Raw genomic sequence first — 24,274 nt, 5'->3', positions numbered from 1 at the left:
TGCGGCCGCTGAGCACCCGGGGGCGGGGCCGGGCCAGGCCGGGCCGGGCCGGGCCGCTGCCTCCCCAGCGGCAGGCGTCCAGCGGCGGCAGGCCTCGCGTCCCGGGCGCCCCCGGGCCCAATGGGTCCCGGCGCGGCGCGGTAGCGGCCGGCGGCGATGTCGGAGGCGGGCGAGCAGTCGCTGCACCGGTTGGCCGGGACGAGCCCCGAGGCCGAGGCCGGCGGGCTGGTCCTGCGGGGGCGCAGCGCTGCATCCGAGCAGCACGTCTTTAAGGCGCCGGCGCCGCGGGCCTCGCTGCTGGGCCTGGACGTGCTGGCGGCGCAGAAGCGGCGGGAGCGCGAGGAGGAGGCGGCGGCCGGCGGCGGCAAGCGGTCCCGGGTGTGCTCCTACAAGGACTGGGAGGAGGGCCGCGACGAGGCGGGCAGCCCCGAGGAGGACGAGGACGAGGAGGAGGAGGCCGGCCGGAGCAGCCGGAGCACCCGCAAGGACAGGTGCGGTCCGCGAGGTGCCTTGCACTCGCAGGGGCCCGAAAGCTTTGTGGTAGCTGGGGCCCTGCCGGGGCACCGGTCCCAAGCATTAGCTGCCTGCGGGAGCATGGAGCCTGCGGGGCTGTAACCTCTGTGCGGCTGGGAGGTCTGGGGATGTCTCTGAGGACCTGAGGGGGTCACAGGAAAGCTCTTGGGCTGGTGCCTTTCCTGAGACGTGATGGCCGGGAATGTTTTTAGATAGTGTTGGGCCTGCAGGCATTAGACAGACATGCTGTCCGTGTTGTTGTCTGCCTCCTGACGTTTGGAAGCAGCAGCCTCCTTAGAAGTGCTCATGTGTGAAAATAGCAACAGGCATGATGGGCTGCCAGCAAAGGATGGAGGGAGCGTTCATAACCACAAACTTCTGCTATTGCGGAGACTAGGACTAGACTTACATGAGACGAGTTAAAGGCTAGCTATTCCTCAGCACTGTTAAGCTTTCTTTCTGCTCTACCTTTCTAGGCATTATCGTTCTGTCCATGTGGAAACACCTTCCTACACGGGAGGTGTCAGCGAGGAGTTTTGGGAACGCAGTCGGCAGCGGGAAAGAGACCGCCGTGAGCATGGTGTCTTTGCATCTTCCAAGGAAGAAAAGGAACAGAAGAAGGAGCGCAGCAGGGATCGGAACCATGATCGTAAACGAGACCGTGGTAACAGTTTAAGATGTTTGTGACTCTTCTTACTTAGAGGTGTGGGGCTTGTTCCTTAGCCTCTTTGTTGCCCTTGACCGGTGCTCAGGGTGTTTTCTAGGGTAGATTTGGGAAGCCTGTTTGTGCACAGGGCATCTGATCTCATTTTCCCTCTCCAGAGGAGCGGGACAGAAGTCGTCACAGCAGCAGGTCAGAGAGAGACAGCTCTTTGGAACGGAGCAGCAGGAGGAGCGAACCAGAGAGTCCCAGGCATCGTCCTAAAGGTAGTAGTGGGACTTGACAGAGTTTTCATGTAAAACTTAACGGGAAAGGACGTGTTATTTTTTTGGGCTCCTGCTGTTTTAGTCAGGATGAATGTGAGTAAAAAATCTGTTACTTTTTAAGGCCTGCGGTTAGGGCAGGCATAAAACTCCTGGCTCTTTCTGGATATAGGACTGGGAGTGATCTGCCAGCTGTGTGCGAAGATCTGGCTGATCCCTGACCAGTGAGATTTATTCTGGGTCTGTGAGATATAGATGTGTTCCTCTGGCAATTTTCCTTGGAGGCAGTGCATCAGCTCCTCTTAGAGGGACAGCAGATGGGTGCCCTCTGTGCTCCTCGGTAGAAGGTGGAAAGTGCCTAAGGCCACAGTGTGAACACTGGTTGTCAATCATCTCCTCTACTAGATGCAGCCACGCCGTCTCGCTCCAGCTGGGAGGAAGATGATAGTGGTTACAGCAGTTCCCGCCGCTCACAGTGGGAATCTCCCTCCCCCACACCTTCCTATCGAGACTTAGAGCGCAGCCACCGGGCATCATCCTCACGGGACACAGATAGGAGAGAACGGGACAGGTATCAGCAGCTGGGGGTGTGGCTATGAGCCAGCGATCTGCAAGAAAGGGCAGGAGCGTGTGTGTAAGATTAGCACCATGCCATAGGCACTGATTCCTTCCTCGTGCTGTTCTCACAGGTCTGTAAGAAGCAGGTGCTCGGATAAGACGCCATTGCCCACACCATCATATAAATATAATGAGTGGGCTGATGACCGGAGACACCTGGGGGCTACACCACGGCTGTCCAGAGGCAGAGGTGAGGAGTCTGCAGAGGACTGCCGAGGCTGGGCAGTGGCGGAGTCCTCTTCCCCTGTGCACCACAAGGACAGGTTTTGTGCGATTCTCTCCAAAAGCGACAGCCCGTGGGGCTGGTGGCCCTTGCTGACCAGCTTGCCTTCTGTAGGGCGGCGTGAGGATGGGGAGGAGGGCATCGCCTTCGAGACAGAGGAGGAACGGCAGCAGTGGGAGGATGACCAGCGGGTAGGAGCCTGGGGAGTTGGGCGCCTGGTGAACGCCGGGCTGCAGGCTGCCGCCGCTGGCCCCGAGGCACCGGGAGAGCCGTGCCGCTGGGGGCGGCCGGGGACTGCCGCTGGCCTTGCGGTGGGGCCGCTGGCGGCGGGCGGGCTCCCCCCGGCGGCCAGACGGGGAGCGGCGGGGGGCCCGGGCCAGCCCGAGCAAGCAGCGGAGCTCAGCGCTGCACCTCCCCTCAGCAAGCTGACCGGGACTGGTACATGATGGACGAGGGCTACGACGAGTTTCACAACCCCTTGGCCTACTCCTCCGAGGAGTATGTGAAGAAGAGGGAGCAGCACTTGCACAAGCAGAAGCAGAAGCGCATCTCTGCGCAGCGGCGGCAGATCAATGAGGTGGGCACAAGATGCAGAACTGGCTGCTTTGAATGTGTGTGGGCTGCTTGTTTTGCTACCTCTTAAGAGAGCTGCTTGCTGATGGGACTGGCTGAGCCCTTGCCCTCAGAGTGAAAAGGTCAGTCTTTGTCCTGGCCCAGGCTGAATGAGCTCACAGGGAAACTTGTTATATTCCCTTGGAAAGTGCAGCCGTGCATCTCCTGCATGGGGCAGAATTCAGTTAGCAACTGCAGTTGGTCACAGCATCCTGGGCTGCTGGAACACAGAGGGCTGTGCCCCTCCTATACAGAGGCATAAACCATGTTATTAGGGCTGTCTAATGTTGCTCCAGACACTCAGGGCTGCTGATCTCAGCATAAGAGCAAGGTTGTCTCCTGGCTTCTGGCCTTCAGTGTGTAGCTGGGGTGTTGTGGACAGTTTGCCCTCTTGTTTTCTTGGAGACCATTCTGTTAACCACGTACTTTGTATGCCCAGTCTGTGTTTTCTGTACCCTGCTGCTTCTAGTTAGTTTTTTTTTTCCAAGTGCTTGTTTTTGGGTTCCCTAGGCTAGAACCTTCAATGTTACTTGTTATATACGTTCCAGGCTTACTTAGTTTCATCTGTGGGGCTCTAGACTCTTTCCCTTTTTGGGGAAGGAAGACCAGCAGATGCAGCCCTAGATCATTTCAGTACTTGAAGCCATGTGGCATAACCCTGGTGTGTATTGAGAATCAGTTACAGAGTTGCCTTCAGCGGTTTCCTGCTTTTAGCTTCCACTTTTGTGAATAACTTAGGCCATCATGACTTGGTCACAGTCCTGTAGTGTTTCACAGCAAGCTGTGTTGTTTTATTTATTGCCTTGCAGTTGCTTTGAGCTGTATATACTGTGGGGTAGGCGTAAGGAGTCTCTTGATTGTTCTTGAGTTTTAGCTGATGAAAGGTAATAGTTAAAATCCTTTGATATGTCGTTTCCCGCAGGATAACGAGCGGTGGGAGACAAATCGCATGCTGACCAGTGGTGTAGTTCATCGGATTGAAGTGGATGAAGATTTTGAAGAGGATAATTCAGCCAAAGTGCATCTGCTGGTGCATAACCTGGTGCCTCCATTCCTAGATGGGAGGATAGTCTTCACCAAGCAGGTAGGGGCTGTGGTTGAAGGTTCTAATGGCAGGGAGCCACACAGGTGTGAGCTTTCTGTATTAAAGCAATGCCTTTTTTCATCTAGCCAGAGCCGGTCATCCCTGTCAAAGATGCTACTTCTGATTTGGCCATCATAGCTCGGAAAGGCAGCCAGTTGGTGCGCAAGCATAGGGAGCAAAAGGAGCGTAAGAGGGTATGTTATGACCTTTTGTCCTATTGCCCTGCTGTTCGTGACTGTTCATGTAATGTAGGGCTTCACAGACTTTGTTTGGACCGTGTAGAATACAGGCCTTGGTGGTAGGGATAAGATGTCCACCGTGTTTTTGTGACCTGGGGTATCCTGGTAGTCCAGTTCATTGCATTGTCTCATAAGCAGCTGTAGTGATGTGATTTTCCTCTGGCACTGTCTGGGACATAAATTGTTGTGCACTTGTGCAGAGAAGTTTGATCCAAAGGACATTTGAATCATGAAAGAAGAGAGCGGGTGAAAGAATACGGGGTAGCTCACATGCACAACAGTGTGGGTGGCAGCAGGGTAGATCTTGTCTCAGCAAAAGAGTTTTGAGGAGGAGCATGCAGTAAGGTAGTGTGGGTGTGTGCCTAATAGAGAGACTTTTCTATAAAGCTTATGTGATAGTGGTGGGGAAAACACACATTTTAAACTGAGTCTGAGCTGGATTTGAGGTAGGTGTACTATGAGTGGAATGAAGGTGGAAGCTGACCTCCTGATACAAGAGGTGAAAGAAAACAGAAAGGTGGGAGTACCTGAAGGTACCTGTTGAGAGCAGGAAGATTAACTCTGGTTCACATTTGTGTAGATCTAAGTGCAAATTTAATGGAACTGTCATCAGCTGGAACCATTTTCTTAGGAGGCTGTTGGTCTGGATACAGACAGCATGACCAGTGTCTAAAAGGTCTGTCACAGTTCAGCTGGAAGAGGGAGACTTGATGTAGGAATGGAATGTGTTCTCTCGTACCACTAAGGAAATGTGAAGCTAATGTGCTTTTCTAGCCTTACGAGTAGGAGTGCAGAAGAATGATTTTTTTCAGTCCCAACTGTGGCACTTACACTGCTCTCTGCTTTCCCAGGCTCAGCATAAACACTGGGAGTTGGCAGGCACAAAACTGGGAGACATTATGGGAATCAAGAAAGAGGAGGAGAAGGATGAGATGGTGACAGAAGATGGCAAAGTGGATTACAAGTAATCCTTCCTTTGAATTGCTCCTGTTTAGCTGGTGATGGGGCTGTAGGCATAGCAAAGTGTGTGGAGAGACAGTTTTAAGATTTCTGGTGTTTCCTTAGGACCGAGCAGAAGTTTGCTGAACACATGAAAGAAAAAAGTGAAGCAAGGAGTGAGTTTGCCAAGAAGAAATCAATCCTGGAGCAGAGACAATATCTGCCCATCTTTGCTGTACAGCAGGAGCTGCTCTCCATCCTCAGGTACGGTTGTTAGGCAGCTGGTCATAGTGCAACCCTGGGGCATTGGCTTACATCACAGGAACCCAAGTGAGAATTCTTCCTCAATATAGGGCCTGCTTGAAGTTGTACCCTCAGAAAACAAAACCTATTGCTTTGTCTGCTTGATGGCAGTTCTGCTAAAGCAGGACAACTCTTGGGTGGCCAGCCAGAGCTGTGAATGAAAACGTCTTTCTTTGTGGTATACGAAGAAATACTCTTTCCCTTTCTTCAGGGACAACAGCATTGTGATTGTGGTAGGGGAGACAGGTAGTGGGAAGACAACTCAGCTGACGCAGTACCTCCATGAGGACGGCTACACAGACTACGGCATGATTGGCTGCACCCAGCCCCGCAGAGTGGCAGCCATGTCTGTTGCCAAGCGGGTCAGTGAAGAGATGGGAGTGCGTCTGGGAGAGGAGGTGAGTCTGCCAGCATGTGCAAGGGTGCAGCCTGTTGATAGTGAGTGCACAGCGCTGGTGAAGACTTGCTGATATCTCTGCCCTCCCAGGTGGGCTATGCCATCCGCTTTGAGGACTGCACCTCAGAGAACACGATAATCAAATACATGACAGACGGGATCCTCCTTCGTGAGTCACTGCGAGAGGCTGACCTGGACAACTACAGTGCTATCATCATGGATGAGGCACATGAGCGCTCACTCAACACTGATGTGCTCTTTGGCCTGTTACGGGAGGTGTGTGCAAGTTGGGCTACAGGAAGATTCTAAGACAGTGGCACAGGGTGTGTGAACTGGTCTTTGGGCAGAATATTGGCAGAGGCAGTGCTTCTCTCCCAGGCTTGGGAAAGGGAAATTAAGAGAGGCTCCCACATCTCTGACGGCACTTGCTGCTCAAATGCACTGGTCATTGGTTCTGAGGGTTTAAATCTCCCATAGTGTGTTGCCAGAGGCTTGCTGCTCTAGGTACAGAGATGCCTTCCAGGTATAAGGCTTGGCTGGTGTCAGACTGTCTTTTTAACTGGACAGATTGTATAGCATGTGCCTTCCCTGGCATTAGTGGTCAGTGCCTATAGAGTACAGTGGAAGCTCCATCCTGTCCTGTTGTCTCAGTAGTGATGGAAGTAGCCTGGAGCCATGCACAAATGCACTTGTCTATTGTTCCTTTCATATATTTTCTAGGTGGTAGCACGACGCTCGGATCTGAAGCTTGTTGTCACCTCTGCCACCATGGATGCAGACAAGTTTGCCTCCTTCTTTGGGAATGTTCCCATTTTCCACATTCCTGGGCGCACTTTCCCTGTTGATATTCTTTTCAGCAAGGTAAAGTCAACGTGGTAGTTAGAGTTTGTGGTGTGAGGGGGGTTATAACTTGGGTGTACCTAACTGCAGTGGACAGAGACGAAAGAAGAGGGGTACCCATGCTGTGATGCAGCCTTACACACAGGATGGGGCAGGTGAGGTTATTGGTGTCTGTAATTTGGGCTGTGTCTTTCAGACCCCACAAGAGGATTATGTGGAGGCTGCTGTGAAACAAGCCCTGCAGGTTCATTTGTCTGGTGCTCCTGGTGACATCCTTGTCTTCATGCCTGGCCAGGAGGACATTGAGGTGAGCTGGATGGAAGGGCAGGCACTGTCCCACCCCTTTATTGTTTCAATCTTATGTTAATACTCCTCTTTGTGTCTAGGTAACGTCAGAGCAAATTGTGGAGCACCTTGAGGAGCTGGAGAAGGCGCCTGCTCTTGCTGTACTGCCTATCTATTCTCAGCTACCATCAGACTTACAGGCCAAGATCTTCCAGAAGGTGCTAATGCGTACTCTTTGATGGGACTGGGCAGAGGGGAAATTAGTGCAGGGAAGACTCTAGTTGGCATGAGAGAGAGGTGCAGAGATGCCTTTTGTATTGCACGTGGAGGGTGAGGGAAAGCATGTGCCCCCTTCAACTTCCCGGGAGTCGCTTCTGTCCTGGGTTCTGTATTGCTGCTCTGCACTCTTCCTAAGTGGTGTAGAAGCCATTGCCCAACAAAATGACTGTGTGGTATACTTGCAGGCTCCAGATGGGGTCAGGAAGTGCATTGTTGCTACTAACATTGCAGAGACTTCACTGACAGTGGATGGCATCATGTTTGTGATTGATTCTGGCTACTGCAAGTTGAAGGTAAGCAAAGGTTTCCTGGATTGTTCATGTCTGTCATCTCTGGGGTTGGGTTGATGGAGTTCTTTGCCAGTGACCCAGCCTTCCTCTTGCTCCAGTCTGTTTTTCTTGTGCCCTTCAGGTTTTCAACCCCCGTATAGGCATGGATGCGCTGCAGATCTATCCCATCAGTCAAGCCAATGCCAATCAGAGGGCAGGCCGAGCTGGCAGAACAGGCCCAGGTCACTGCTTCAGGTAGGCACATCACTGGTGTTCCTATTCCTGCCATACAATAGCTTGGCATCTGGCTACATATATATAATTTTATTTTCTTCACTGGAGAACTGTTCATTGTCTTGAACGTGTTGTGGAGATGAGGGCTGGGGGCAGGCCTTGAGGCCATCTGTTTTGGACCTAGTATCTCTGAAGAGGAAAGGGTATTCTCTGGTTTCTTACCTTGCCAATCTTGTGGCTGTTCTGCCATTGCTGAACCAGCTGCTTTGATGTTCTCAGGACAGTAGCCAAGCTAAAGGCAGCTATCTGAAGGCTTTGCTTTAAGACTGGTCTGCAACCAGAGAAAGACTGTACATGAGGGGGGTGTACCTCGTGCTGCAGTCCAGGCACTTGTGTGCTGGGGAGGCTGCACTGTAGCCTTGGGAGAGCTTCTTCCCTGGGGCTCTGCTCGTTGGCCTGGCTGAGTGCAGAGCTGCTGCCTTGTGCAGGGCCTGGCTGGGTTGGGAACAGCTGGTCATTCAGAGAGGAATGCAGTGGCCTGAAGGGGAGAGGCATGCTCTTGTCTTGGCATCTGCACCCCAGGCTCTACACCCAGAGCGCCTACAAGAATGAGCTGCTAACAACCACGGTGCCCGAGATCCAGCGCACCAACCTTGCCAATGTAGTGCTTTTGCTCAAGTCCCTGGGTGTGCAGGACCTGCTGCAGTTCCACTTCATGGATCCACCACCTGAGGACAACATGCTGAACTCCATGTACCAGCTGTGGATTCTGGGAGCCCTGGATAACACAGGTACTGGCTGCTAGGGCAGGCTGCCAGCCAATGGGACTTCGAGGACCTGTCCAGTTGCTCTATGGATCCTTATGGTATTCCTGCAGGTGGTCTGACCTCAACAGGACGTCTCATGGTGGAGTTCCCACTGGATCCCGCACTCTCCAAAATGCTAATTGTTTCCTGTGACATGGGCTGCAGCTCTGAGATCTTGCTCATTGTCTCCATGTTGTCTGTGCCTGCCATCTTCTATCGGCCTAAGGTACCTGTTTGCTCTTCCAGCAGCTTAGGGCCTTTACCTGCCCTCTGTCTAACCTGTGTTCTTTGATTACTCTTCAGGGTCGAGAGGAAGAGAGTGACCAAGTGCGGGAGAAATTTGCTGTCCCAGAGAGCGATCACTTGACTTACCTGAATGTTTATCTGCAGTGGAAAAACAACAACTACTCTACTCTGTGGTGCAACCAGCACTTCATTCATGCCAAGGCCATGCGGAAGGTGGGTCTGTGGCAATGAGGTTGGAGGAGAGAGCCTTACGTAAGAGAGGGATCTGACTGCTACAGGTCTTTGCAGGTGCGGGAGGTGCGTGCCCAGCTCAAGGACATTATGGTGCAGCAACGGATGAGCCTAGCATCCTGTGGTACTGACTGGGATGTTGTCAGGAAGTGCATCTGTGCTGCATATTTCCATCAAGCTGCAAAGCTGAAGGTAAGAGGGATCTGTACCTGTCTGGGGGATGAGAGGCCCCTGCTGAGAACTGATGTACTAACCACACTTCTCTGTGCAGGGCATTGGGGAGTATGTGAACATCCGCACAGGCATGCCCTGTCACCTGCATCCCACGAGCTCTCTGTTTGGCATGGGCTACACACCAGACTACATTGTGTATCACGAGCTGGTCATGACCACCAAGGTAAACTTGAGCTGACGGCTAGCAGGAAGGGTGGAGTGCTTTGAGGGAGGTGGGAGGGCTTTGCTGTGATAGTAGGATCTATTGGAGGATATAGTTCTCAGCCTTTCTGCTGACCGGACATAAGTGTCATCTGTAGGGCCTTGTTTTTCTCTTTTGTGATACATTTTCCTGGCATATGTGGGACATCTTTGTAGTCTCACCAAGTCCTGCCCATAGCAGCTTCTCACGGCCCATAGCAGCTTCTGATGCCTGGAGGAATTGTCTGGAAGGAGTATAGTCCTAGCTTCGGAACCGCCATCAGCAAGTGGAGGAGGGTGGGAGCTGCCATGGCTCTGGCAATGGCGTCCAGACTCTGGGTGTCATCCTGCTACCCTGGCCTTTGCTTCTTTCACTGCAGGAATACATGCAGTGTGTCACTGCTGTGGATGGAGAGTGGCTGGCAGAGCTGGGACCCATGTTCTACAGCATTAAACATGCTGGCAAGTCGCGCCAGGTGAGTCTCTTGCTCAGGCCCAGCTAGCAGACAGACAGCAGGCTACTACACTGGAAAGGAGTGTTGCCTGAGTGGGGTTCCCACTGCATACAGTCCCCCTGCATGCCTGTTCTTGGGTGGGGATCTTTTTTTATGTGGAGGGATCAGGCTTGTGGACCTGCAGAGAGTCCTGCCAGTCCCTGATCTGCTGCTGCTTTGCCCCAGGAAAACCGCCGACGTGCCAAGGAGGAAGTGTCTGCCATGGAGGAAGAGATGGCTCTGGCTGAGGAGCAGTTGCGTGCCCGCCGGGAGGAGCAGGAGCGCCGTAACCCACTGGGCAGCACAAGGTGGGTGCTGGCACTAGCTGGCCATCAGTTGCCTGCTTAAAAGCAGTAGTGAGCTGCATGGAGGATTCCAACTTCACAGGTACTCATGGTGCAGGGAAAGGTTGTATCCTCCTCTAATGACTCTTATCCTTTACTGGCAGATCTACCAAAATCTACACACCTGGGCGGAAGGAGCAGGGGGAGCCCCTGACACCACGACGCACCCCAGCCCGCTTTGGCCTCTGAGAAGGGAATGCCCATTTGCTACGAGGCTTAAAGATTTCCAAGAGCAGCTGAGTCCTAGGAGTGCTCAGCTTCTCTGACTGCTGTGAGGCTTGCTACAGCTTGTAGCCCTGGAAGGTATTGGTGCTTGGCACTACTTTTGCTACAGAACAGAAATAATTTTATTTGTTTAAAGGTTGTCAGTCTTTAACCCTTTTTTTTTGTTTTGCGTCACTTCTCATCCTGGAGCTGAGTTCTGGGTAGAGGCGGCTCTGCAGAGTTGTGCATGGCTCGTGCAGTCAAGTTGCTGCCCTATATAGCCGGGGACAAGGCACAGAATTACACAGGCTTAGAGGGCAAAGAAAGCCTGTGCTGGGCCCACACCTGGCCTGGAATACTGCAAAGGCAGTTTGTCTGTGACCTGTGCTCTGAGCAAGTAACTGGTGCCCAGCTGTCCCTATACACAAGGGAGGGTCAGCTCAGCACTGTTTTGGGCCAGGCTGTGTCAGGGATTTTGCTCACCTTCATCTGCTCACCCCTGTGGTGCTGCTCATGTGTTCTGACCCTGGGGTATGTATTTTCTACCTGCAAGCTGCCCAGTGTGTCCTGAAGATGTCTGGAAGAAAGGTGGGGGAGATGAGGTGAGGCAGTAGTTGTTCATTTGTCCTATAAACCCCTGTGGGCAGCATTAGCTGCTCAGACCCAGTCCCTGTGTTCATCACTTACTCCTTGTTGCCTGTCAGCTCTGCAGCATGGTTGATTTGCTGCTGGGTCTTGTGCCCTCGTTTTTCACTTGACTGCCTGAAAATGAGGTGTCAGCTGAGTGAGGTAGTGTGAGAAGACAGGTACCTGCCCCTCTGTACTTGGATAGGGCTTTTTACTCACATCTGCTCTTTTGCACACTGGCTGATGTTGACCAGCACCAGCTCCCTCTCCTGGTGCGGCCTGCTGCTGTTAGACCATCCCAGGGTGTGGGAAGTGTGCAGGGTTACTACCTGAAAAAAAAGCAATACCCTGTGCTGTGGGGTGACCCCACATGACTGCTCTGCTCAGCCTGTATGTGCCTAGGGCAGAAGGAAGGTGCAGGAACAAGGCTGTGCTGGGCCAGCAGCCTTTGGGACTGAGCCACAGGTCTGGAGTAGTTGCCTGTGTTTTGGGAGATCTGTCTGGATCAGAGAAAAAACATTGCTCCAGCACTACTGGCTACAAACTGTTGTGAGGTGTTAGATTCATGCTGCGGGCTTATTTCTATCACCGAACAAAGACAGTTACTTAAGAACATGATGTTCAGCCCTGCTGCTGCTTACAGAGCCACAGCCTCCTCCCATGTTGGCCTGGGCTCTGCAGTGAGCCATCCCCTGGCATGTCCTCTCCACCTCTGCCATGCCTGTAGGGCAGGGTCTGTCCTCTGCTGTCAGGGGCTCAGCCTCCACTCCTCCTGTCCTCGAGCTGTGGTGCTGCATGGTCCTGTCCTGCACCTGCTCCATGGCCTTGCTGAGCTCTTCCTTGAGGAAAGCCAGCTCCACCTTGCAAACAACCAGCTCCTCTTCCTGCAGAGCCAGAGCTTGCTGACTGTCCTGGTACAACTGCTGCCAGTGCTGGGCTTGGCTGCTCAGCTCATGCAGCCTCTGCTGGAGGGAGTGGGCCTGTGGGAGCAGAGAGGGGTAGTGAGAGATGTGCAGGATGAGTGCAGATGCTAGGTGGAAAGGCTTAGGGCATGTTTACCTCCTGCTTGCTCTGCTCCTGGGCCTCCTGGAGCTTCCTCAATTCCAAGTGGAGCTGCTGCATCTGTTCCTTATAGGCTGCAATCTTTTCCTCTTGCTTGGCTTTCTTTTGCTGGGCTTGGGTCAGCTCTGCCTGTAGGGTTGCCACATCCTGTACCTGCATGCGAAGTGGTGTGTAGCTGGCCAAGCTTCAGAGATTCTGTGATTCTGTGAAGCTTGGACTCCTCCCCGGGGCTAGTCCTGCTCAGGAGCACGAAAGTGCTCTCTGCAGCTCTGTCCCTTTGCAGCTCAGGCACTGTGGGCTGTGTGGTGGCTGGCTGTGTCCTGGGGCTGTGCTTTTTGTGCCCTTACCAGTTGCAGCAGCTCTGCCTCGTGCTTCCTGCTGGAGGCCACTTCCTGCTGCAGGTCTTGGATGGTCTCCTTGGCCCCGCTAAGCTGCTGCAGGCTTTGCTGCTCCCGGGCCTGGGTGGCTCTCAGCTCTTCCTGGAGCTGAGCCAGGCTGTGCTGCAGGCCCTGGCTTCGATTCTCACGCACCCTCAGCTGCAGCGAAGGCATAGCATTAGTGGGTGCTGTTTGCTGTGCCTTCCCTCCCCCTGCTGACCCCAGCTCCCTGCTGCACAGGCTTCGTTGCAGGGCTCTATTCTCTTTCTAGAAGGCTGCTTGTCCAGTCCTTTGCCTGAAGCATCTCTTGGTGGAGCTTTTCTTTCCCCTCCTGCTGACAGCAAAGCTCTTCCTCCAGTTCCCACAGCATGGTAGCTTGTGTCTGACACTGCATATGTACTGGGTTCTCTGTGGGACTAGGCTGATCCAGGGACACTTACAGGTTTTGCCTGCTGCCTACCTGCTCCCTTAGGGCGTGGAGGTGCTCCTGGCTCCTCTGCAATTTCTCTTTGGCACAGGCCGTGGCATGCATGTGTTGTGTTGCCTGCTCAAGTGTCACCTGCTGTTTCCACTGCCACTGGCTCAGCTCTGTCTGAAGCCATGCTGCCAGTGCCCTGCAGGCAAGGGCGCAGCCCCAGGACCCCCTCCTTCCAAGGAAAGGGCAGGGCTGCGGCTGTGCCGGGGGCAGCCGGCCACAAAGCCTGCATACCTGCTCTGTGCCAGCTTTGCCTCACAGCTGGCTGCTTGCTCCTGCAGTGCTCGCAGCTCATCCTCTGCCCTGGGGCCAGCCTTGCGCTGTAAGCCCTTCCCCAGCCTTGGGCACAACTGCTCCTCCTCTGCATGCTGCTCCTGACTCTGGGCTGGTGGCTGTTGTGCTGCTGCCTGGGCTGCTCCGGACAGGGAGGCAGGCTGGTGTTGCCACCCCTGCCCCCTTCCCTGAGTTTTCAGCAGAAGCAGAGCAGGGCACAGCCCTGCAGTGTGGTTTTGGGATGTTTGCTCTCCACAGGGTTCCTGTGCTCCCCTGAGCTGCTTCCCCCCACCTGGGAGACCCTGTGTACTATGGGTGCTGCTTCTTCACCTCCTTGCTGCTCTCTGCCACCAGTGGCAAGCTCTGGGCTGCCCGAGAGTTAGCCAGAGCAGGCAGCTCTGGGGTGCAGGCCACAGGCTGCAGCCCTCACATGTCCCAGCCCTGTGGCCCTGCATGTCCCTCTCCTCGCCCACCCTACCTTCCTTGGCAGTGCTCTGTTCAGCCCACAGCGTGTTCTGTGCCTGGCACCGGAGCGTCTCAGCAGTGTGCTTCTGCCTGCAGTGCTTTGCCTCTGCCTCCACCACCACCTGCATGAGCAGCACTGCCAGCTGCTGTCTGCCAGCTCCCAGCCAGCCCCAGGTGCTGGTGCTGCAGGTGCAGGGCCACCAGCACAGACCTGCTCCAGCAGCTCCATGTGCTCTTTCACAAGTCCATGGCTGGTGTCAGCATTGTCATGGCAGCCTGCATAGATGACCTCTGTCTGCACAGCCTCATCCTTCTGGTCCTGCGGAGGGATGCAGCACCGGTGTGCGGCCACCTGACCACGTGCAGGACCACCCCAGGCCACCTGTGCTCTTGCTGTAGAGGGGCTGAGCCTGGAGAGGCAGCTGGTTTGGGGCAGCTTGTGGGCAATGGGCTCCTAGGGAGCATCTCGGCAGAGGGATGTGGCTGGACCCAGAAGTAAGGCAGGATGGCTGAAAGTTCCTGGCCCTTGGGTCACTCATGCAGCCCCCTGCTGCCCTTCCTGCTGTGGTGGTGCCTCATGGACACCCAGCGGCCCCAGGGAAGGCCTCCCTGTAGTCCCTGACCTGCAGTGGGGTGTGGGCCTTTGTGGAGGGCAGTGAGCCCAGCTCCATGTCTCCCAGGCTGTGGGCTGCAAGGTGCCAGTAACTCTAGAATGGCTGGAGCCACCAATACAAGGGTGTCAGTGGGACCACTGTGGGCTGCAGGCCCCCAGCTCTGCTCAGCTGGGTGCACTGGGCCACAGCAGCTATGCCTGCCTTGTTTTGGAGCTGGGTGGGCTGATCACTGCCTGTTTGCACAGGCAAGGCTGTCAGGCATGGATGGTGCATCAGCTGGGTGGAGCTGGCTGCAAGGAACATGTGGCTGAGGGCAGGGGACTTGTGCAGTCTGGCCTGTGGCCGCTGCACCCAGCTGTGGTACCTTGCCTATCACCTCCTGGTAGTGCTGCATCAGAAAGACCAAGTCCTGGTGTTTCTGTTCCACCACACACTCTTGCTGCTGTAGCTGGACCAGCCGCTTGCAGTTCCTGCCCCTGCAGAAGTCCAGGTCCAGCTGCAGCGCCTGTAAGGAGGCCAGCACGTGTGCTGGCTCCAGCTCCTGCTGCTCTGTGTCCTGGCATGCCTGGGGCTCTCCTTGCTGTGGCTCTGGCATCTCTGCTTGCCTCTGGCCCTAGGACACAGCAAAAGCAGCAGCTGTCTGTTTCACTGTTGTGGCTGGTACCCAGTAGCCAGCCCTTTCTACAGCTCCTGCCAGGCACTGGGTTTGAATGACTCTATGGGCGGCCCAGGTTTTGGTCAGAGAGCAGCAAGGGACTGTATTAGTGACTGGTGGGTGCAGACCTCCTTCCTCCCCCAAGCAACAACAACCTGTGTGTGTTCAGGCAGCCCCCAGTGAGCTCTCAAACAGCTCAGCATCCTAACATCACTGCAGTGATGCTGGTGTGACCTATGGCTGCTGTGGGAAACGGAGGCACCAGGACCGGAGCAGCTGCAGCAGACCTGGATGCCCGCCCCAGGCCCCTGTGGATGCGCTCTCTGCTGGTAGGGGCAAGGGCTGGCCAGGGCCTTCTGCACTACCCAGCCACCAGCCTGCGCTGTGCACTTCATGCCTGGGGTGCGTGTGGGGCCCTGCACTGCTCACCTGGGCCTGGCAGCTCTCCATCTCCTGCTGACGCTGCTGCGTGGAGCTGCTCAGCTCTGCCATCACTGCCTCTGCTCCTGGCAGCCCTCCCCAGGGCTCCTCAGGCTGTCCCAAAGCAGGAACATCCCTGGATGTGCTATGTTTTGGTCACTCGCTGCTGGAGGGCCAGAACAGGGGATGGGCCTTTCCCCCTGGCTCTGAACAACCCATGGCCCTGGGGAGGGGCAGCCAGGGACGCCACCCAGCCCTGCCCGTGCAGCCCCCCCATTGCTGCCTGGCGTTGGCGCTCCACATCTCAGGAGTGCCTGTTGCCAGTGGGAGATGCTGAGCCTGGGGCTCCTGTGAAGGCACAGCACTGCCAACAGATTGGAGACACATGAGGGCCCCCAGCCCCCCTCTGGCAGCAGCAGGCCCCTCTCCGGGGAGCAGGGCCCCCCTGGTGCCTGCAGCTCTCACCGCAGCCTTTGCGTGCCGTGCTCCCCCTCAGCCCTGCTCCGTCGCTGGCACATCATGATGCTCTGCCCTGGTGCAGCCCAGCTCTGGCCTGGTTCTTGGGACAATGCCCGGAACCAGAACCTGGTGACCCCGGACTCTGCTCAGGTGTCCACCAGGGAATGCCTCCTGGTGCTCGTGTGCTCAGTATTGGTGCAAGTGCTGAGCCTTGCAGCACCCTTGTGCTGTCCTCACCAGCCTCACGTTGTCCTTGCGCCCTCTTGTCTCTGTACCACCCTTGTGCCATGCTCTAGACCCATTGTTGGCCCCAGGGAATGTTGCAGCCCATGGCCAGAGGGCCAGCAGCAGCACCGTGCTTGGTGTCATGCCCCTGGGGCAGCCGTCCCTAGCCTGCCAGGCCTGCCTGCAACTCCCAGCTTCCCCGCAGAGCCATATCCAGCTGCTGGAGGAGGTATCGACCAAGGCTGCTGCTCTGTTTCTTGCAGTCCAGAAGGGTAAAAATAACAGGAACAAGTTGTCGGAAATGAAATTTCAATTTCTCCACGCCCTTCCCTGTCCGTGCGGCTTCCCGGCACAGATCAATAGTGTTTAGACAGCCAAGGAGATTTTTTTTCCCCTCTCAAAGCACCAGATCAATAGCTGAAAAAAAAAAAAAAAAAAAAAAAAAAAAAAAAGCCTCTGCCTGCGTGTGCTGCTGTAACTGAACACATGAGGCCCTGGGCACCCCTGGCAGCATGGTGGCCGTGGCAGGGGCCCTTCTGCTCTGCACAGCACGAATGGTCTGGGGCTGGTGAGCCCACCGCAGCGGCTTGCCACAGTGGGGACACAGCCCATGGGTCCCGGGGGAGGCTGAGCACTGCTCAGTGGCTGCTCGGGGCTTGGGACAAGCTCAGCACCTGCTGGTGGGGAGAAGTCCCAGGGGTGGAACTGAGCCTGGCTTTGAGCCCAGCCACTGCTGGGGGAGCCCATGGTAAACCAAATCCATGGTCATGTGTTTAATGCCTGCCTGCTGGGGAGAGGTGGGCAGCTGACACCTGGGGGGGGCGGGGGTAAGGGGTACACGGGACAGAGACATGGATGGACCGATGCTGGCAGCAGGAGCTAGTGTTGACTCTGGGCACGCAGCAACCTCTGGCCAATTTCCTGGGTGCAGGAGGCCTGTCCCAAATGGAGTGCCCACAGGTCCCCCCATGGCAGTGGGATGCATGAGTATTAATTCATCAAGCTGCCGAAGGACCATGTATTGACAGTGCCCAGGCAGCAAGAGGGGCAGTGCTAGTGCAGGGTGGGTAAGTGTGTGGCTGCACAGGTGTATGAAAAGCAGTCCACAGAGGCAAACTGCAGGTGCTGGAGTGAAATCAAGAGCTGGCAAACTGGGCCTGTGGTGCCTGAGCACATCAAATATCATGGGACTGATCGGTCAAGGGCTGCAGTGGGGGCAAGGGGATGGGAAGTGCCCTGGCTGAGAGCGAGCAACCCTGGGTCGACCCTTCCTGCCCAGGTGCCCTGGTGCAGCTGTGAGGCGATGCCCTGGGCACAAACTTGCCACTGGCCCTGGCTGCCTGTGCCACAGGGCTCCCTGTGACCCCCCGCTTGCTGATGATCAGTGATGTTTCATGAGTAAGTATTTTAGCTGGAAATTTCCAAGGCCGAGCTGGGCCCAGAAGGTGAACTCAGATGTACCATAAGAGGAATTGTCGGTTGCCATGACGACCTGCTCCGCCAGCGGGTTGCAGCCACAGGCGGTGGGAGTGGGCGCAGAACCGATGGTGGCGTGAGCAGGGCCACTTAACCCCCACTGCTGCCAACTGCTGCAGAATGCAGCTGAATTCAGCCCTAGTTTCTGCCAGTGCAAGGGAACAGAATCTCCCAGCAGATTTTAATCTTGCTCAGGCAATGACAGCCAGAGCACAGAACCTACACATTTGTTCTCCTTCCTTGGTGCTCCATCACTGACTGCGCTATTGCTGCTTTAATTAGAGTGGGCTGCCCTCCCCTGGCAGCACCCTGCTCATGGCATTGCAGCCCAGAACCAGCCCCATGGTGGCAGTGGAGCCTGGAGGAGCCCATGCCGCTCTGCCCAGTGCAGCACAGCTCTGCCTGGCACACAGCAGCACAGCTTGGCACAGCACTGATGTCCTGCAGCAGTGTGCATCCAGATCTGCTGCCTGTGGCACCATGGCCCACCTGCAGCCTCCACATATGGATGCTGGGCCTTTGCCACCTCCTCCCTGGCTACTGCCAGCAGCAGCCCTGGCTGTGCCGCCAGCCTGTGCCTGCTGCGAGCCAGCTGCTGCACGCACTCACTGTGATGGTCCATGCTGCCACGCCGTGTGTGCTGTGTTGTGCCATGCTGCCCTCACCTCCAGAGGTCGTGCCGCTGATCCTGCTGCCCTGCGGCTGGCTGCTGCAGGTGGGTGTAGCATGGCAAGGGCACAACCCTTTTCCAGCTCTGTCCTGGCAAGCCTGGGGGGCAGCCCCACAAACCTGACCACATCTGCCTGTTCTTGCTTGCCTGCTGCTGGGAGAGCATGGGGCCAAGCTGGACCCTATTGGGTGAGCCAGCACCTCGCACCGGGCGGCGCTGGGGGTGGGAGCTGTCTCACTTTAATTACTGCCGTAATGTTATTCTTTTCAGTGCCACGTTAATTGAAATTAAACAGCTGCCACGTTCTGGCTGGGACAAAAGTGAATCCATTTTCATTCCTCTCTGGTTTAATGAAGACTGACGTGCTGTGAGAAAACAAAGGCGATCCAGCTGCTGCCTCTCGCCGGCACACGCACCGGCAATTACCAGAGACCCTGCAAGCTGGCGTGGATGCCCCGCAGTGCCCCACGGCTGCTGCTCCACACAGCCCAGCCCTGCGCCCTGGACTGCTCCTGCCCCAGGGGCTCGGCGGGGGGATGTCATGGGGGACACCGGCACAGAGGGCTCGAGGGAAAACCACAGCATGCCCAGGTGCCAAGCCCTGGCTTTGATCCTGTCCATTAAGAAGTGTCCTGGTCATGGACCTGTGCCCTGGCACTGCCCCTCACCCCTCTCATGCTGCTGGGGTCATCTCATCTCTGTGGGTTTGGCCAACTTCAGCTGCCCAACACTGAACATCACAAACAGCCCCATACAGCCCGAACATCTAAGCTGAGGTAGCATTACTGAGGATAGTGTCTCCTCCCAGCTTTAAGCCTTTTTCTTTTTTTGGACTGGGAGCTTGCTTGTGATGCCATTCAGTACTTTAAAATATGCAAAATGAGGCGCTGGTGCAAATCTCATTAACACCCACCTCCAACATCATTAAGATGTTTCCAAGAAAATTAATTGAGAGACTCATTAAAAATAAATTAAGAAAAATGTGTTGCAGAGCGCCTGCTCTGAGCTCGTAAATCACGGCTCAAAGCTCCAGGCCGCTGCACAGGCAATTAACGCCAGCCGATTTGTTTTATCCTGACTGCAAAAATTAGAAAGCAGACGTGGAGATTAGATTAGGGACGTCTGTCAAGCGGAACTTGGAGTGAATATTTTAGGATACAAAATGGAAATCAGTAAAACAAAGCTGAGACTTCATTCAGAGGAGCTGGCAGGCAGAGGTGGGGGCAGGAGGAGGGAGGCTGAGATGTTTTCTGTTTGGGGAGTGACACCAGCACTGTGTTTAGATACACACCCATGTCACACTCCTGCCACCAGCCAGTTTTCCACTTTCATCTACACAACACCAGTCCTGCAGCAGTGTGCTCAGGCACCGACTGCCCCACTCCAGCGGCATGAGCTCATGTTGAGAGCCTGCTTTGAAGTAGCTGTGTATTACACAGCCTGAACCAACATGTCGCCTATGTATGTGCTGATTACACACTTGGATTAGCAAACACAGTACAGCTGGGTGAGACCAGTGCTTGGGACTTAGTCAGCTTTGTGGCATTAGTACCCCTTTGTCCATCTCTAGCACCTTCCATCAGAGGATCTCAAACTGCTTTATATTCATGAGCTGAACTGCATAGCCCTTCTGCAAAATGAGCAAGTGTTATTATCCCCATTTTGCACAGGAAAGCCAAGGCACAGATAAGGTCTTGCTTGTTTCTATGTGAGTACATAAAAGCCTTGTGCAGTTAATATAGGTGCAGCAGCAGGCATGGCATTTGCACATCCCAGTAGTGTGCTGAACACACTGACAGCCATTTGAGCAGCTGAACATCCAGCCATGAACACAGGCAGTCAGCCATGGTACGCACAAGACGGCAGTTTGCAAACATCTGCACAGAAAGTTAAAAAACATACAGGTCGGAGTATCCTGCCTGCGATCCTCTGCTTAACGGGAACAGATCTGGAGTGACCTGGAAATGTGGCCCCAGTGCAGATGCCGTCCCTTCCCTCCGTACAGCCCTGGCACCCTGGGGAGCCCACGGACCTGGCCTGCAGGCTGAGGGGCTCTGTGTGGCACTGCCAAATGGCTGGCTGCTCAAACAGCCAACAGATATGTGCTTTCCTAGCAGCCACTGTAAGTGGCCAGTGTTTAGAAAGCAATGGCCATGCCTTTGCAGTTTGGAAAGCAGGAAAATCTCCTGGACAGGGAAGACTTTAAATCATTATTTTCTTTGTTGTTTTATCACGCTATGACTAGACATGTCCAGTGCCCATGTCCTGAGGTCCAGCTCCAAAATACACCTGGTGGTTTCAGGCGCTATTTTATAAGGAGGCTTGTCCAAGTATGCAAAATATTTAATAGCCTAGAACTCTCCTGCATTTTAACCTGCCTTGCTCTCACAGCCTCTTCTTTACTGTACCCGCCACAGACTGGAGGGAATGCTGCCTTTATGCCATTGCTATTATGTTAATTCAGTTAGATTTCAGAATTTACTGCCTATACTAATAGTATCACCTCCCCCTTCTCCCCCATATTCTGCCTGGTTTTGAGCAATACATCTACTTGCACCAGTGTGGGGCATGCTCACTGCGGGAATGCATTTTTATTTATTTATTTATTTATTTTTGCCAGCATAGAATTTACCCTGGAAGAACCTTTTTGAGTGGCTGCCTTCCCACCACAAGTCGTGCAGATGCTTTTCTCCACCCCATCCTAAACACTGCCTCCCTCTCTCCTTGTGGTTTCCTGGACTGCATGGTTGCTGTACCAGCTCCCAGTATACCGTGACTGAGGAAATGGAAAGGAAAAAGCAGGTTAGAGCAAAACCAGATGGTATCACTTTAATATGAGCAAACTCCTGGAGCATGCAAAGAAGCACAGGGGACGGTGAATTCCTCCTGTAGCTGAGAGGCAGCCCTATCAGAGCAGACAGTAGTACTTTTACCTACCATATGGATGAAAACAAAGAAATGAATGATTAGAAAGTAATGACAAATTCATGCCCACACAGACTAGTGGGAGGACCACCACAGAAGTTCTGGATGCTGGGATGTGATGGTTTCGCTCGGGTGGGTGACCGAGGTCCACCACAACCGCTCTCTCACTCCCCCTCCTCAAAGAGGAACAGGGAGAAAATACGATGAAAGGGGCTCAAGGGTTGAGATAAGGACGAGGAGATCGCACAGTAATTATTGTGATGGGCAAAACAGACTCAGCATAAGGAGATAGTAAGATTTATTGCCTATTACGAACGAGCTAGAGAAGTGAGAAACAAAGGAAAGAAACCAAAAGCACCTTCCCCCCCCATCCACCCTCTTCCACCTCCTCCCCCCGAGCGGCGCAGGGGAACGGGGGAATGGGGGCTATGGTCAGTCTATAGAAATTCTTCTCTGCCGCTCCTTCTCGGTCACTCTCGTCCCCTGTGCTGTGGGGTCCCACCCACGGGATGCAGTCCTTGCTGAACTGATCCAGCGTGGGCTTCCCACAGGCAGCAGCTCTTCAAGAACTGCTCCAGATATGGGTCCGTACCATGGGGTCCATCCCTCAGGAGCAAACTGCTCCAACCTGGGTCCCCCACGGGCAGCAGCTCCTGCCAGGTCACCTGCTCCTGCGTGGTCTCCTCTCCACGGGCTCCAGGTCCGGCCCGGAATCTGCTCCGGCAGGGGTCTTCCACAGGCCGCAGTCTCCGTCGGTGCAGGGCCACCGTGGTCTCCTCCACGGGCTGCAGCGTGGAACCCTGCTCCACCGTGGTACTCCATGGGCTGCAGGGGGACATCCTGCTTCACCATGGTCCTCACCACAGGCCGCAGGGGACTTCTGCTCCGGCGCCTGGAGCACCTCTCCCCCTCCTTCTTCACTGACCTTGGCGCCTGCAAGGCTGTTCCTCACTCCTCTCACTCTCCCAGCTGCTGTGTGGCGCAGTGTTTTTTTTGTTTTTTTTTTTTTTTCCTGTCTTAAATATGCTCTCACAGAGGTGCAAACAACATCACTTATTGGCTCAGTTCTGGTCAGCAGTGTGGCCCTTACCAAACATGGGGCAGCTTCTAGATCCTTCTCACAGAAGCCACCCCTATGGCCCCCTGCTACCAAAACCTTGCCACATAAACCCACTACATGGGACTAACAAGTAAAAGAGGATTGCTGAGCTAGTGGCAGACACATCTCGCAGGAGCCGCGGCCCCTCAGCGGCTGTGGGAGCCGAGGTGCTCATGGTGCTGGGCAATACCAAGAAGAGCCACTGGCGCCGCCTCGGCATGCAAGGCTGGAGAGGTGCTGCGTGTGCAGGGCTGTAGAGAGGAAAGCGAGGGGCAATTGACTCACACGTCTGCATGTAATCCATAATGTGAAGAACCAAGCTGGTAACAGAAAGCTCTTAGATCTAGCAGGCAAAAGCACATCTCAATCTAATGACTGTAAACTGAAGCAGGCCAAATGTAAACTGGAAATAAAGCATATACATTAACAGTTAAATCTTGGCAGAGTTAACTGAATGCTGAAGGAGCTGTGCCATCATTGGCCATTTAAAAATATGGTTTGGACAGCTTGTTTCCTTTGCTTTCCTTTACCCAGGTACTGATCACAAAGCAGGAATTAGTTCTGGTCCTGCAGGAGACACCACACTGGTTCTTCACTGCCTGCTGCAGTGCCCTGAAGGCCCTGGGGCATACTGCTGGCTTTGTGCTTGAAGGGGCAATACGAGTGACAGAAGTGCTGAAGGAGATCTTGGGCTGAAAGCTTTATCCAGGGTTCCAGTCCTGGTCGGGGGGGCTGTTCCTGGGAAGCAGGTGAGCTGAGGTTACCTGCGCACCAGTGTTTGGCAGGCTGAGGAAGTCACTGACAGGATAACATCATACCCGGGCTCAGCTCCTCCTTGAAACACTTCTGTTTGCAGCTAAAATTTTCCATGCCAAGCCTTTTCCTGAAGATGCATTTAATTCAGATCTTTGATTAACCTCCTTTCAACTACTTCTGAGTTATGGAATGAGTGGAAAAATACTCGCATGTTAGAAATTACTAGTGTTAAAAATAACTCTAACCACAGGAAAAATAGCTACATATTTTTAAGCTTAACCAGGCTTTCGTCCTCATGTGGCCTAACTTTTTCCCCGGAAACAAACATTTGCAAACACAATAGCAATGCTTTTGAGTATGCTCAGATGGTATAGGCTAGGCCTGGAGACGGGAAGGGTCAGGACCAAGGCAACTGCAGTCTAACTTTACCACCTCCCTCAACCTCAGGTGATCTGTAGATGTCATTTGTACAATAGAAAAAGACTGAAAAGGGGATTGTGAGGTCAGAGGCAGACCTAAACAAGAGCGGAGACTTATCAGGAGGGGGAAGCCAAAAGAAAGCAGCAGTCTATAATAAGTGTTAGCAGACACATGGCAGAGGGAGGAAAAAAAAAAAAAAAAAGAGGCTGAAAAAGATGGCAAGGAGGTCCCCAAAGGGGAAAGGTTGGCTGGAGGGAATATGGAGACCAAAAAGACAAGGAAGCCCCAAAGGGGATTTGGAAATCCAGGTAGATGGGAGGGCTTAGGGGCAGCCGAAAAGGATTTGGACCCTGGAAGACAGTGAGAGGCTGGAGGAGAATGGGGAGACCAGAGGAATGCAGCACTGGAAGGGAAGTGGTAACCCTGTCTGTGAGCTGGAGGTGAGACAGGCAGGGAGTGATTGAAAGAGAGCGGGAGGTCAAAAGATGGTCTTGGGCCAAAGGGGAGGCCAAGAGGGTAAGGCGCCCCAAGAGGGGGTGTTCTGCAGTGAGACCGGGGTGTGCAATGCCCAGGGGCAGCTGGAGGCTGGGGCAGGTGGGGACAGAGGGGAGTGGGAGGCCCAGGGCACAGAGAGACTGACCCCAAGGAAGGGTGGGATGCCAGGGCAGATGGAGCCTGGCAGGTGGGAGGATGGAGCAGGAGGAATTCTAAGGAAAGGAGAAGTTGGAAAGGTGGAGTCGCGGATGTGCGGGATGCTGGGGCGGGGGGGGGGGGCGGC

At 54.5% G+C, this 24,274-nt stretch overlaps 2 protein-coding genes and 1 long non-coding RNA gene across 3 annotated transcripts in view; 2 read left to right on the top strand and 1 right to left on the bottom strand.

The window, feature by feature from the left end:
* The first annotated feature begins 106 nt into the window (after positions 1 to 106).
* DHX38 (DEAH-box helicase 38) lies at positions 107 to 10,658 on the top strand. The gene is made up of 26 exons (XM_035336640.1): positions 107 to 491; positions 990 to 1,177; positions 1,336 to 1,440; positions 1,843 to 2,008; positions 2,127 to 2,245; positions 2,393 to 2,469; positions 2,700 to 2,855; positions 3,813 to 3,974; positions 4,061 to 4,168; positions 5,065 to 5,177; positions 5,279 to 5,416; positions 5,667 to 5,853; positions 5,943 to 6,128; positions 6,573 to 6,713; positions 6,889 to 6,999; positions 7,079 to 7,195; positions 7,442 to 7,549; positions 7,668 to 7,780; positions 8,342 to 8,550; positions 8,637 to 8,791; positions 8,869 to 9,024; positions 9,100 to 9,234; positions 9,314 to 9,439; positions 9,837 to 9,932; positions 10,137 to 10,258; positions 10,399 to 10,658. Exons 1-26 carry the CDS (start codon positions 157 to 159, stop codon positions 10,481 to 10,483), a joined length of 3,714 nt encoding a protein of 1,237 aa, XP_035192531.1. The 5' UTR covers positions 107 to 156; the 3' UTR covers positions 10,484 to 10,658.
* The window catches only part of PMFBP1 (polyamine modulated factor 1 binding protein 1), a 112,673-nt gene continuing 99,037 nt past the window's right edge, over positions 10,639 to 24,274 (bottom strand). Inside the window, exons 1-7 of the mRNA XM_035336658.1 lie at positions 12,535 to 13,399; positions 12,185 to 12,340; positions 11,767 to 12,105; positions 11,345 to 11,454; positions 11,186 to 11,260; positions 10,982 to 11,075; positions 10,639 to 10,771 (exon numbers count right to left, since the gene is read on the bottom strand). Of these exons, the coding sequence (XP_035192549.1) occupies positions 10,691 to 10,771; positions 10,982 to 11,075; positions 11,186 to 11,260; positions 11,345 to 11,454; positions 11,767 to 12,105; positions 12,185 to 12,340; positions 12,535 to 12,738 (1,059 nt within the window). The 5' untranslated portion in view covers positions 12,739 to 13,399 and the 3' untranslated portion in view covers positions 10,639 to 10,690. Of the gene's footprint in view, positions 10,772 to 10,981; positions 11,076 to 11,185; positions 11,261 to 11,344; positions 11,455 to 11,766; positions 12,106 to 12,184; positions 12,341 to 12,534 lie in introns of the transcript that reaches the window.
* Positions 11,011 to 18,616, top strand: LOC118172622. The gene is made up of 2 exons (XR_004753787.1): positions 11,011 to 11,100; positions 18,567 to 18,616. It is a non-coding gene; the product is annotated as an uncharacterized LOC118172622 (long non-coding RNA).

Source organism: Oxyura jamaicensis, chromosome 11 (assembly GCF_011077185.1).
Source record: "Oxyura jamaicensis isolate SHBP4307 breed ruddy duck chromosome 11, BPBGC_Ojam_1.0, whole genome shotgun sequence".
NCBI lineage: Eukaryota > Metazoa > Chordata > Aves > Anseriformes > Anatidae > Oxyura > Oxyura jamaicensis.
Note: the sequence above shows the minus strand (reverse complement) of the source record. Positions and strands in the feature narration are given on the sequence as shown.

Bases quoted from the DNA above. Each gene is read 5' to 3' on its own strand.
- DHX38 (XM_035336640.1), top strand. From the start codon at position 157: ATGTCGGAGGCGGGCGAGCAGTCGCTGCACCGGTTGGCCGGGACGAGC. The intron at 1,178-1,335 runs GTAACAGTTTAA...TTCCCTCTCCAG, and splicing joins TGATCGTAAACGAGACCGTG to AGGAGCGGGACAGAAGTCGT. The intron at 9,933-10,136 runs GTGAGTCTCTTG...GCTTTGCCCCAG, and splicing joins ATGCTGGCAAGTCGCGCCAG to GAAAACCGCCGACGTGCCAA.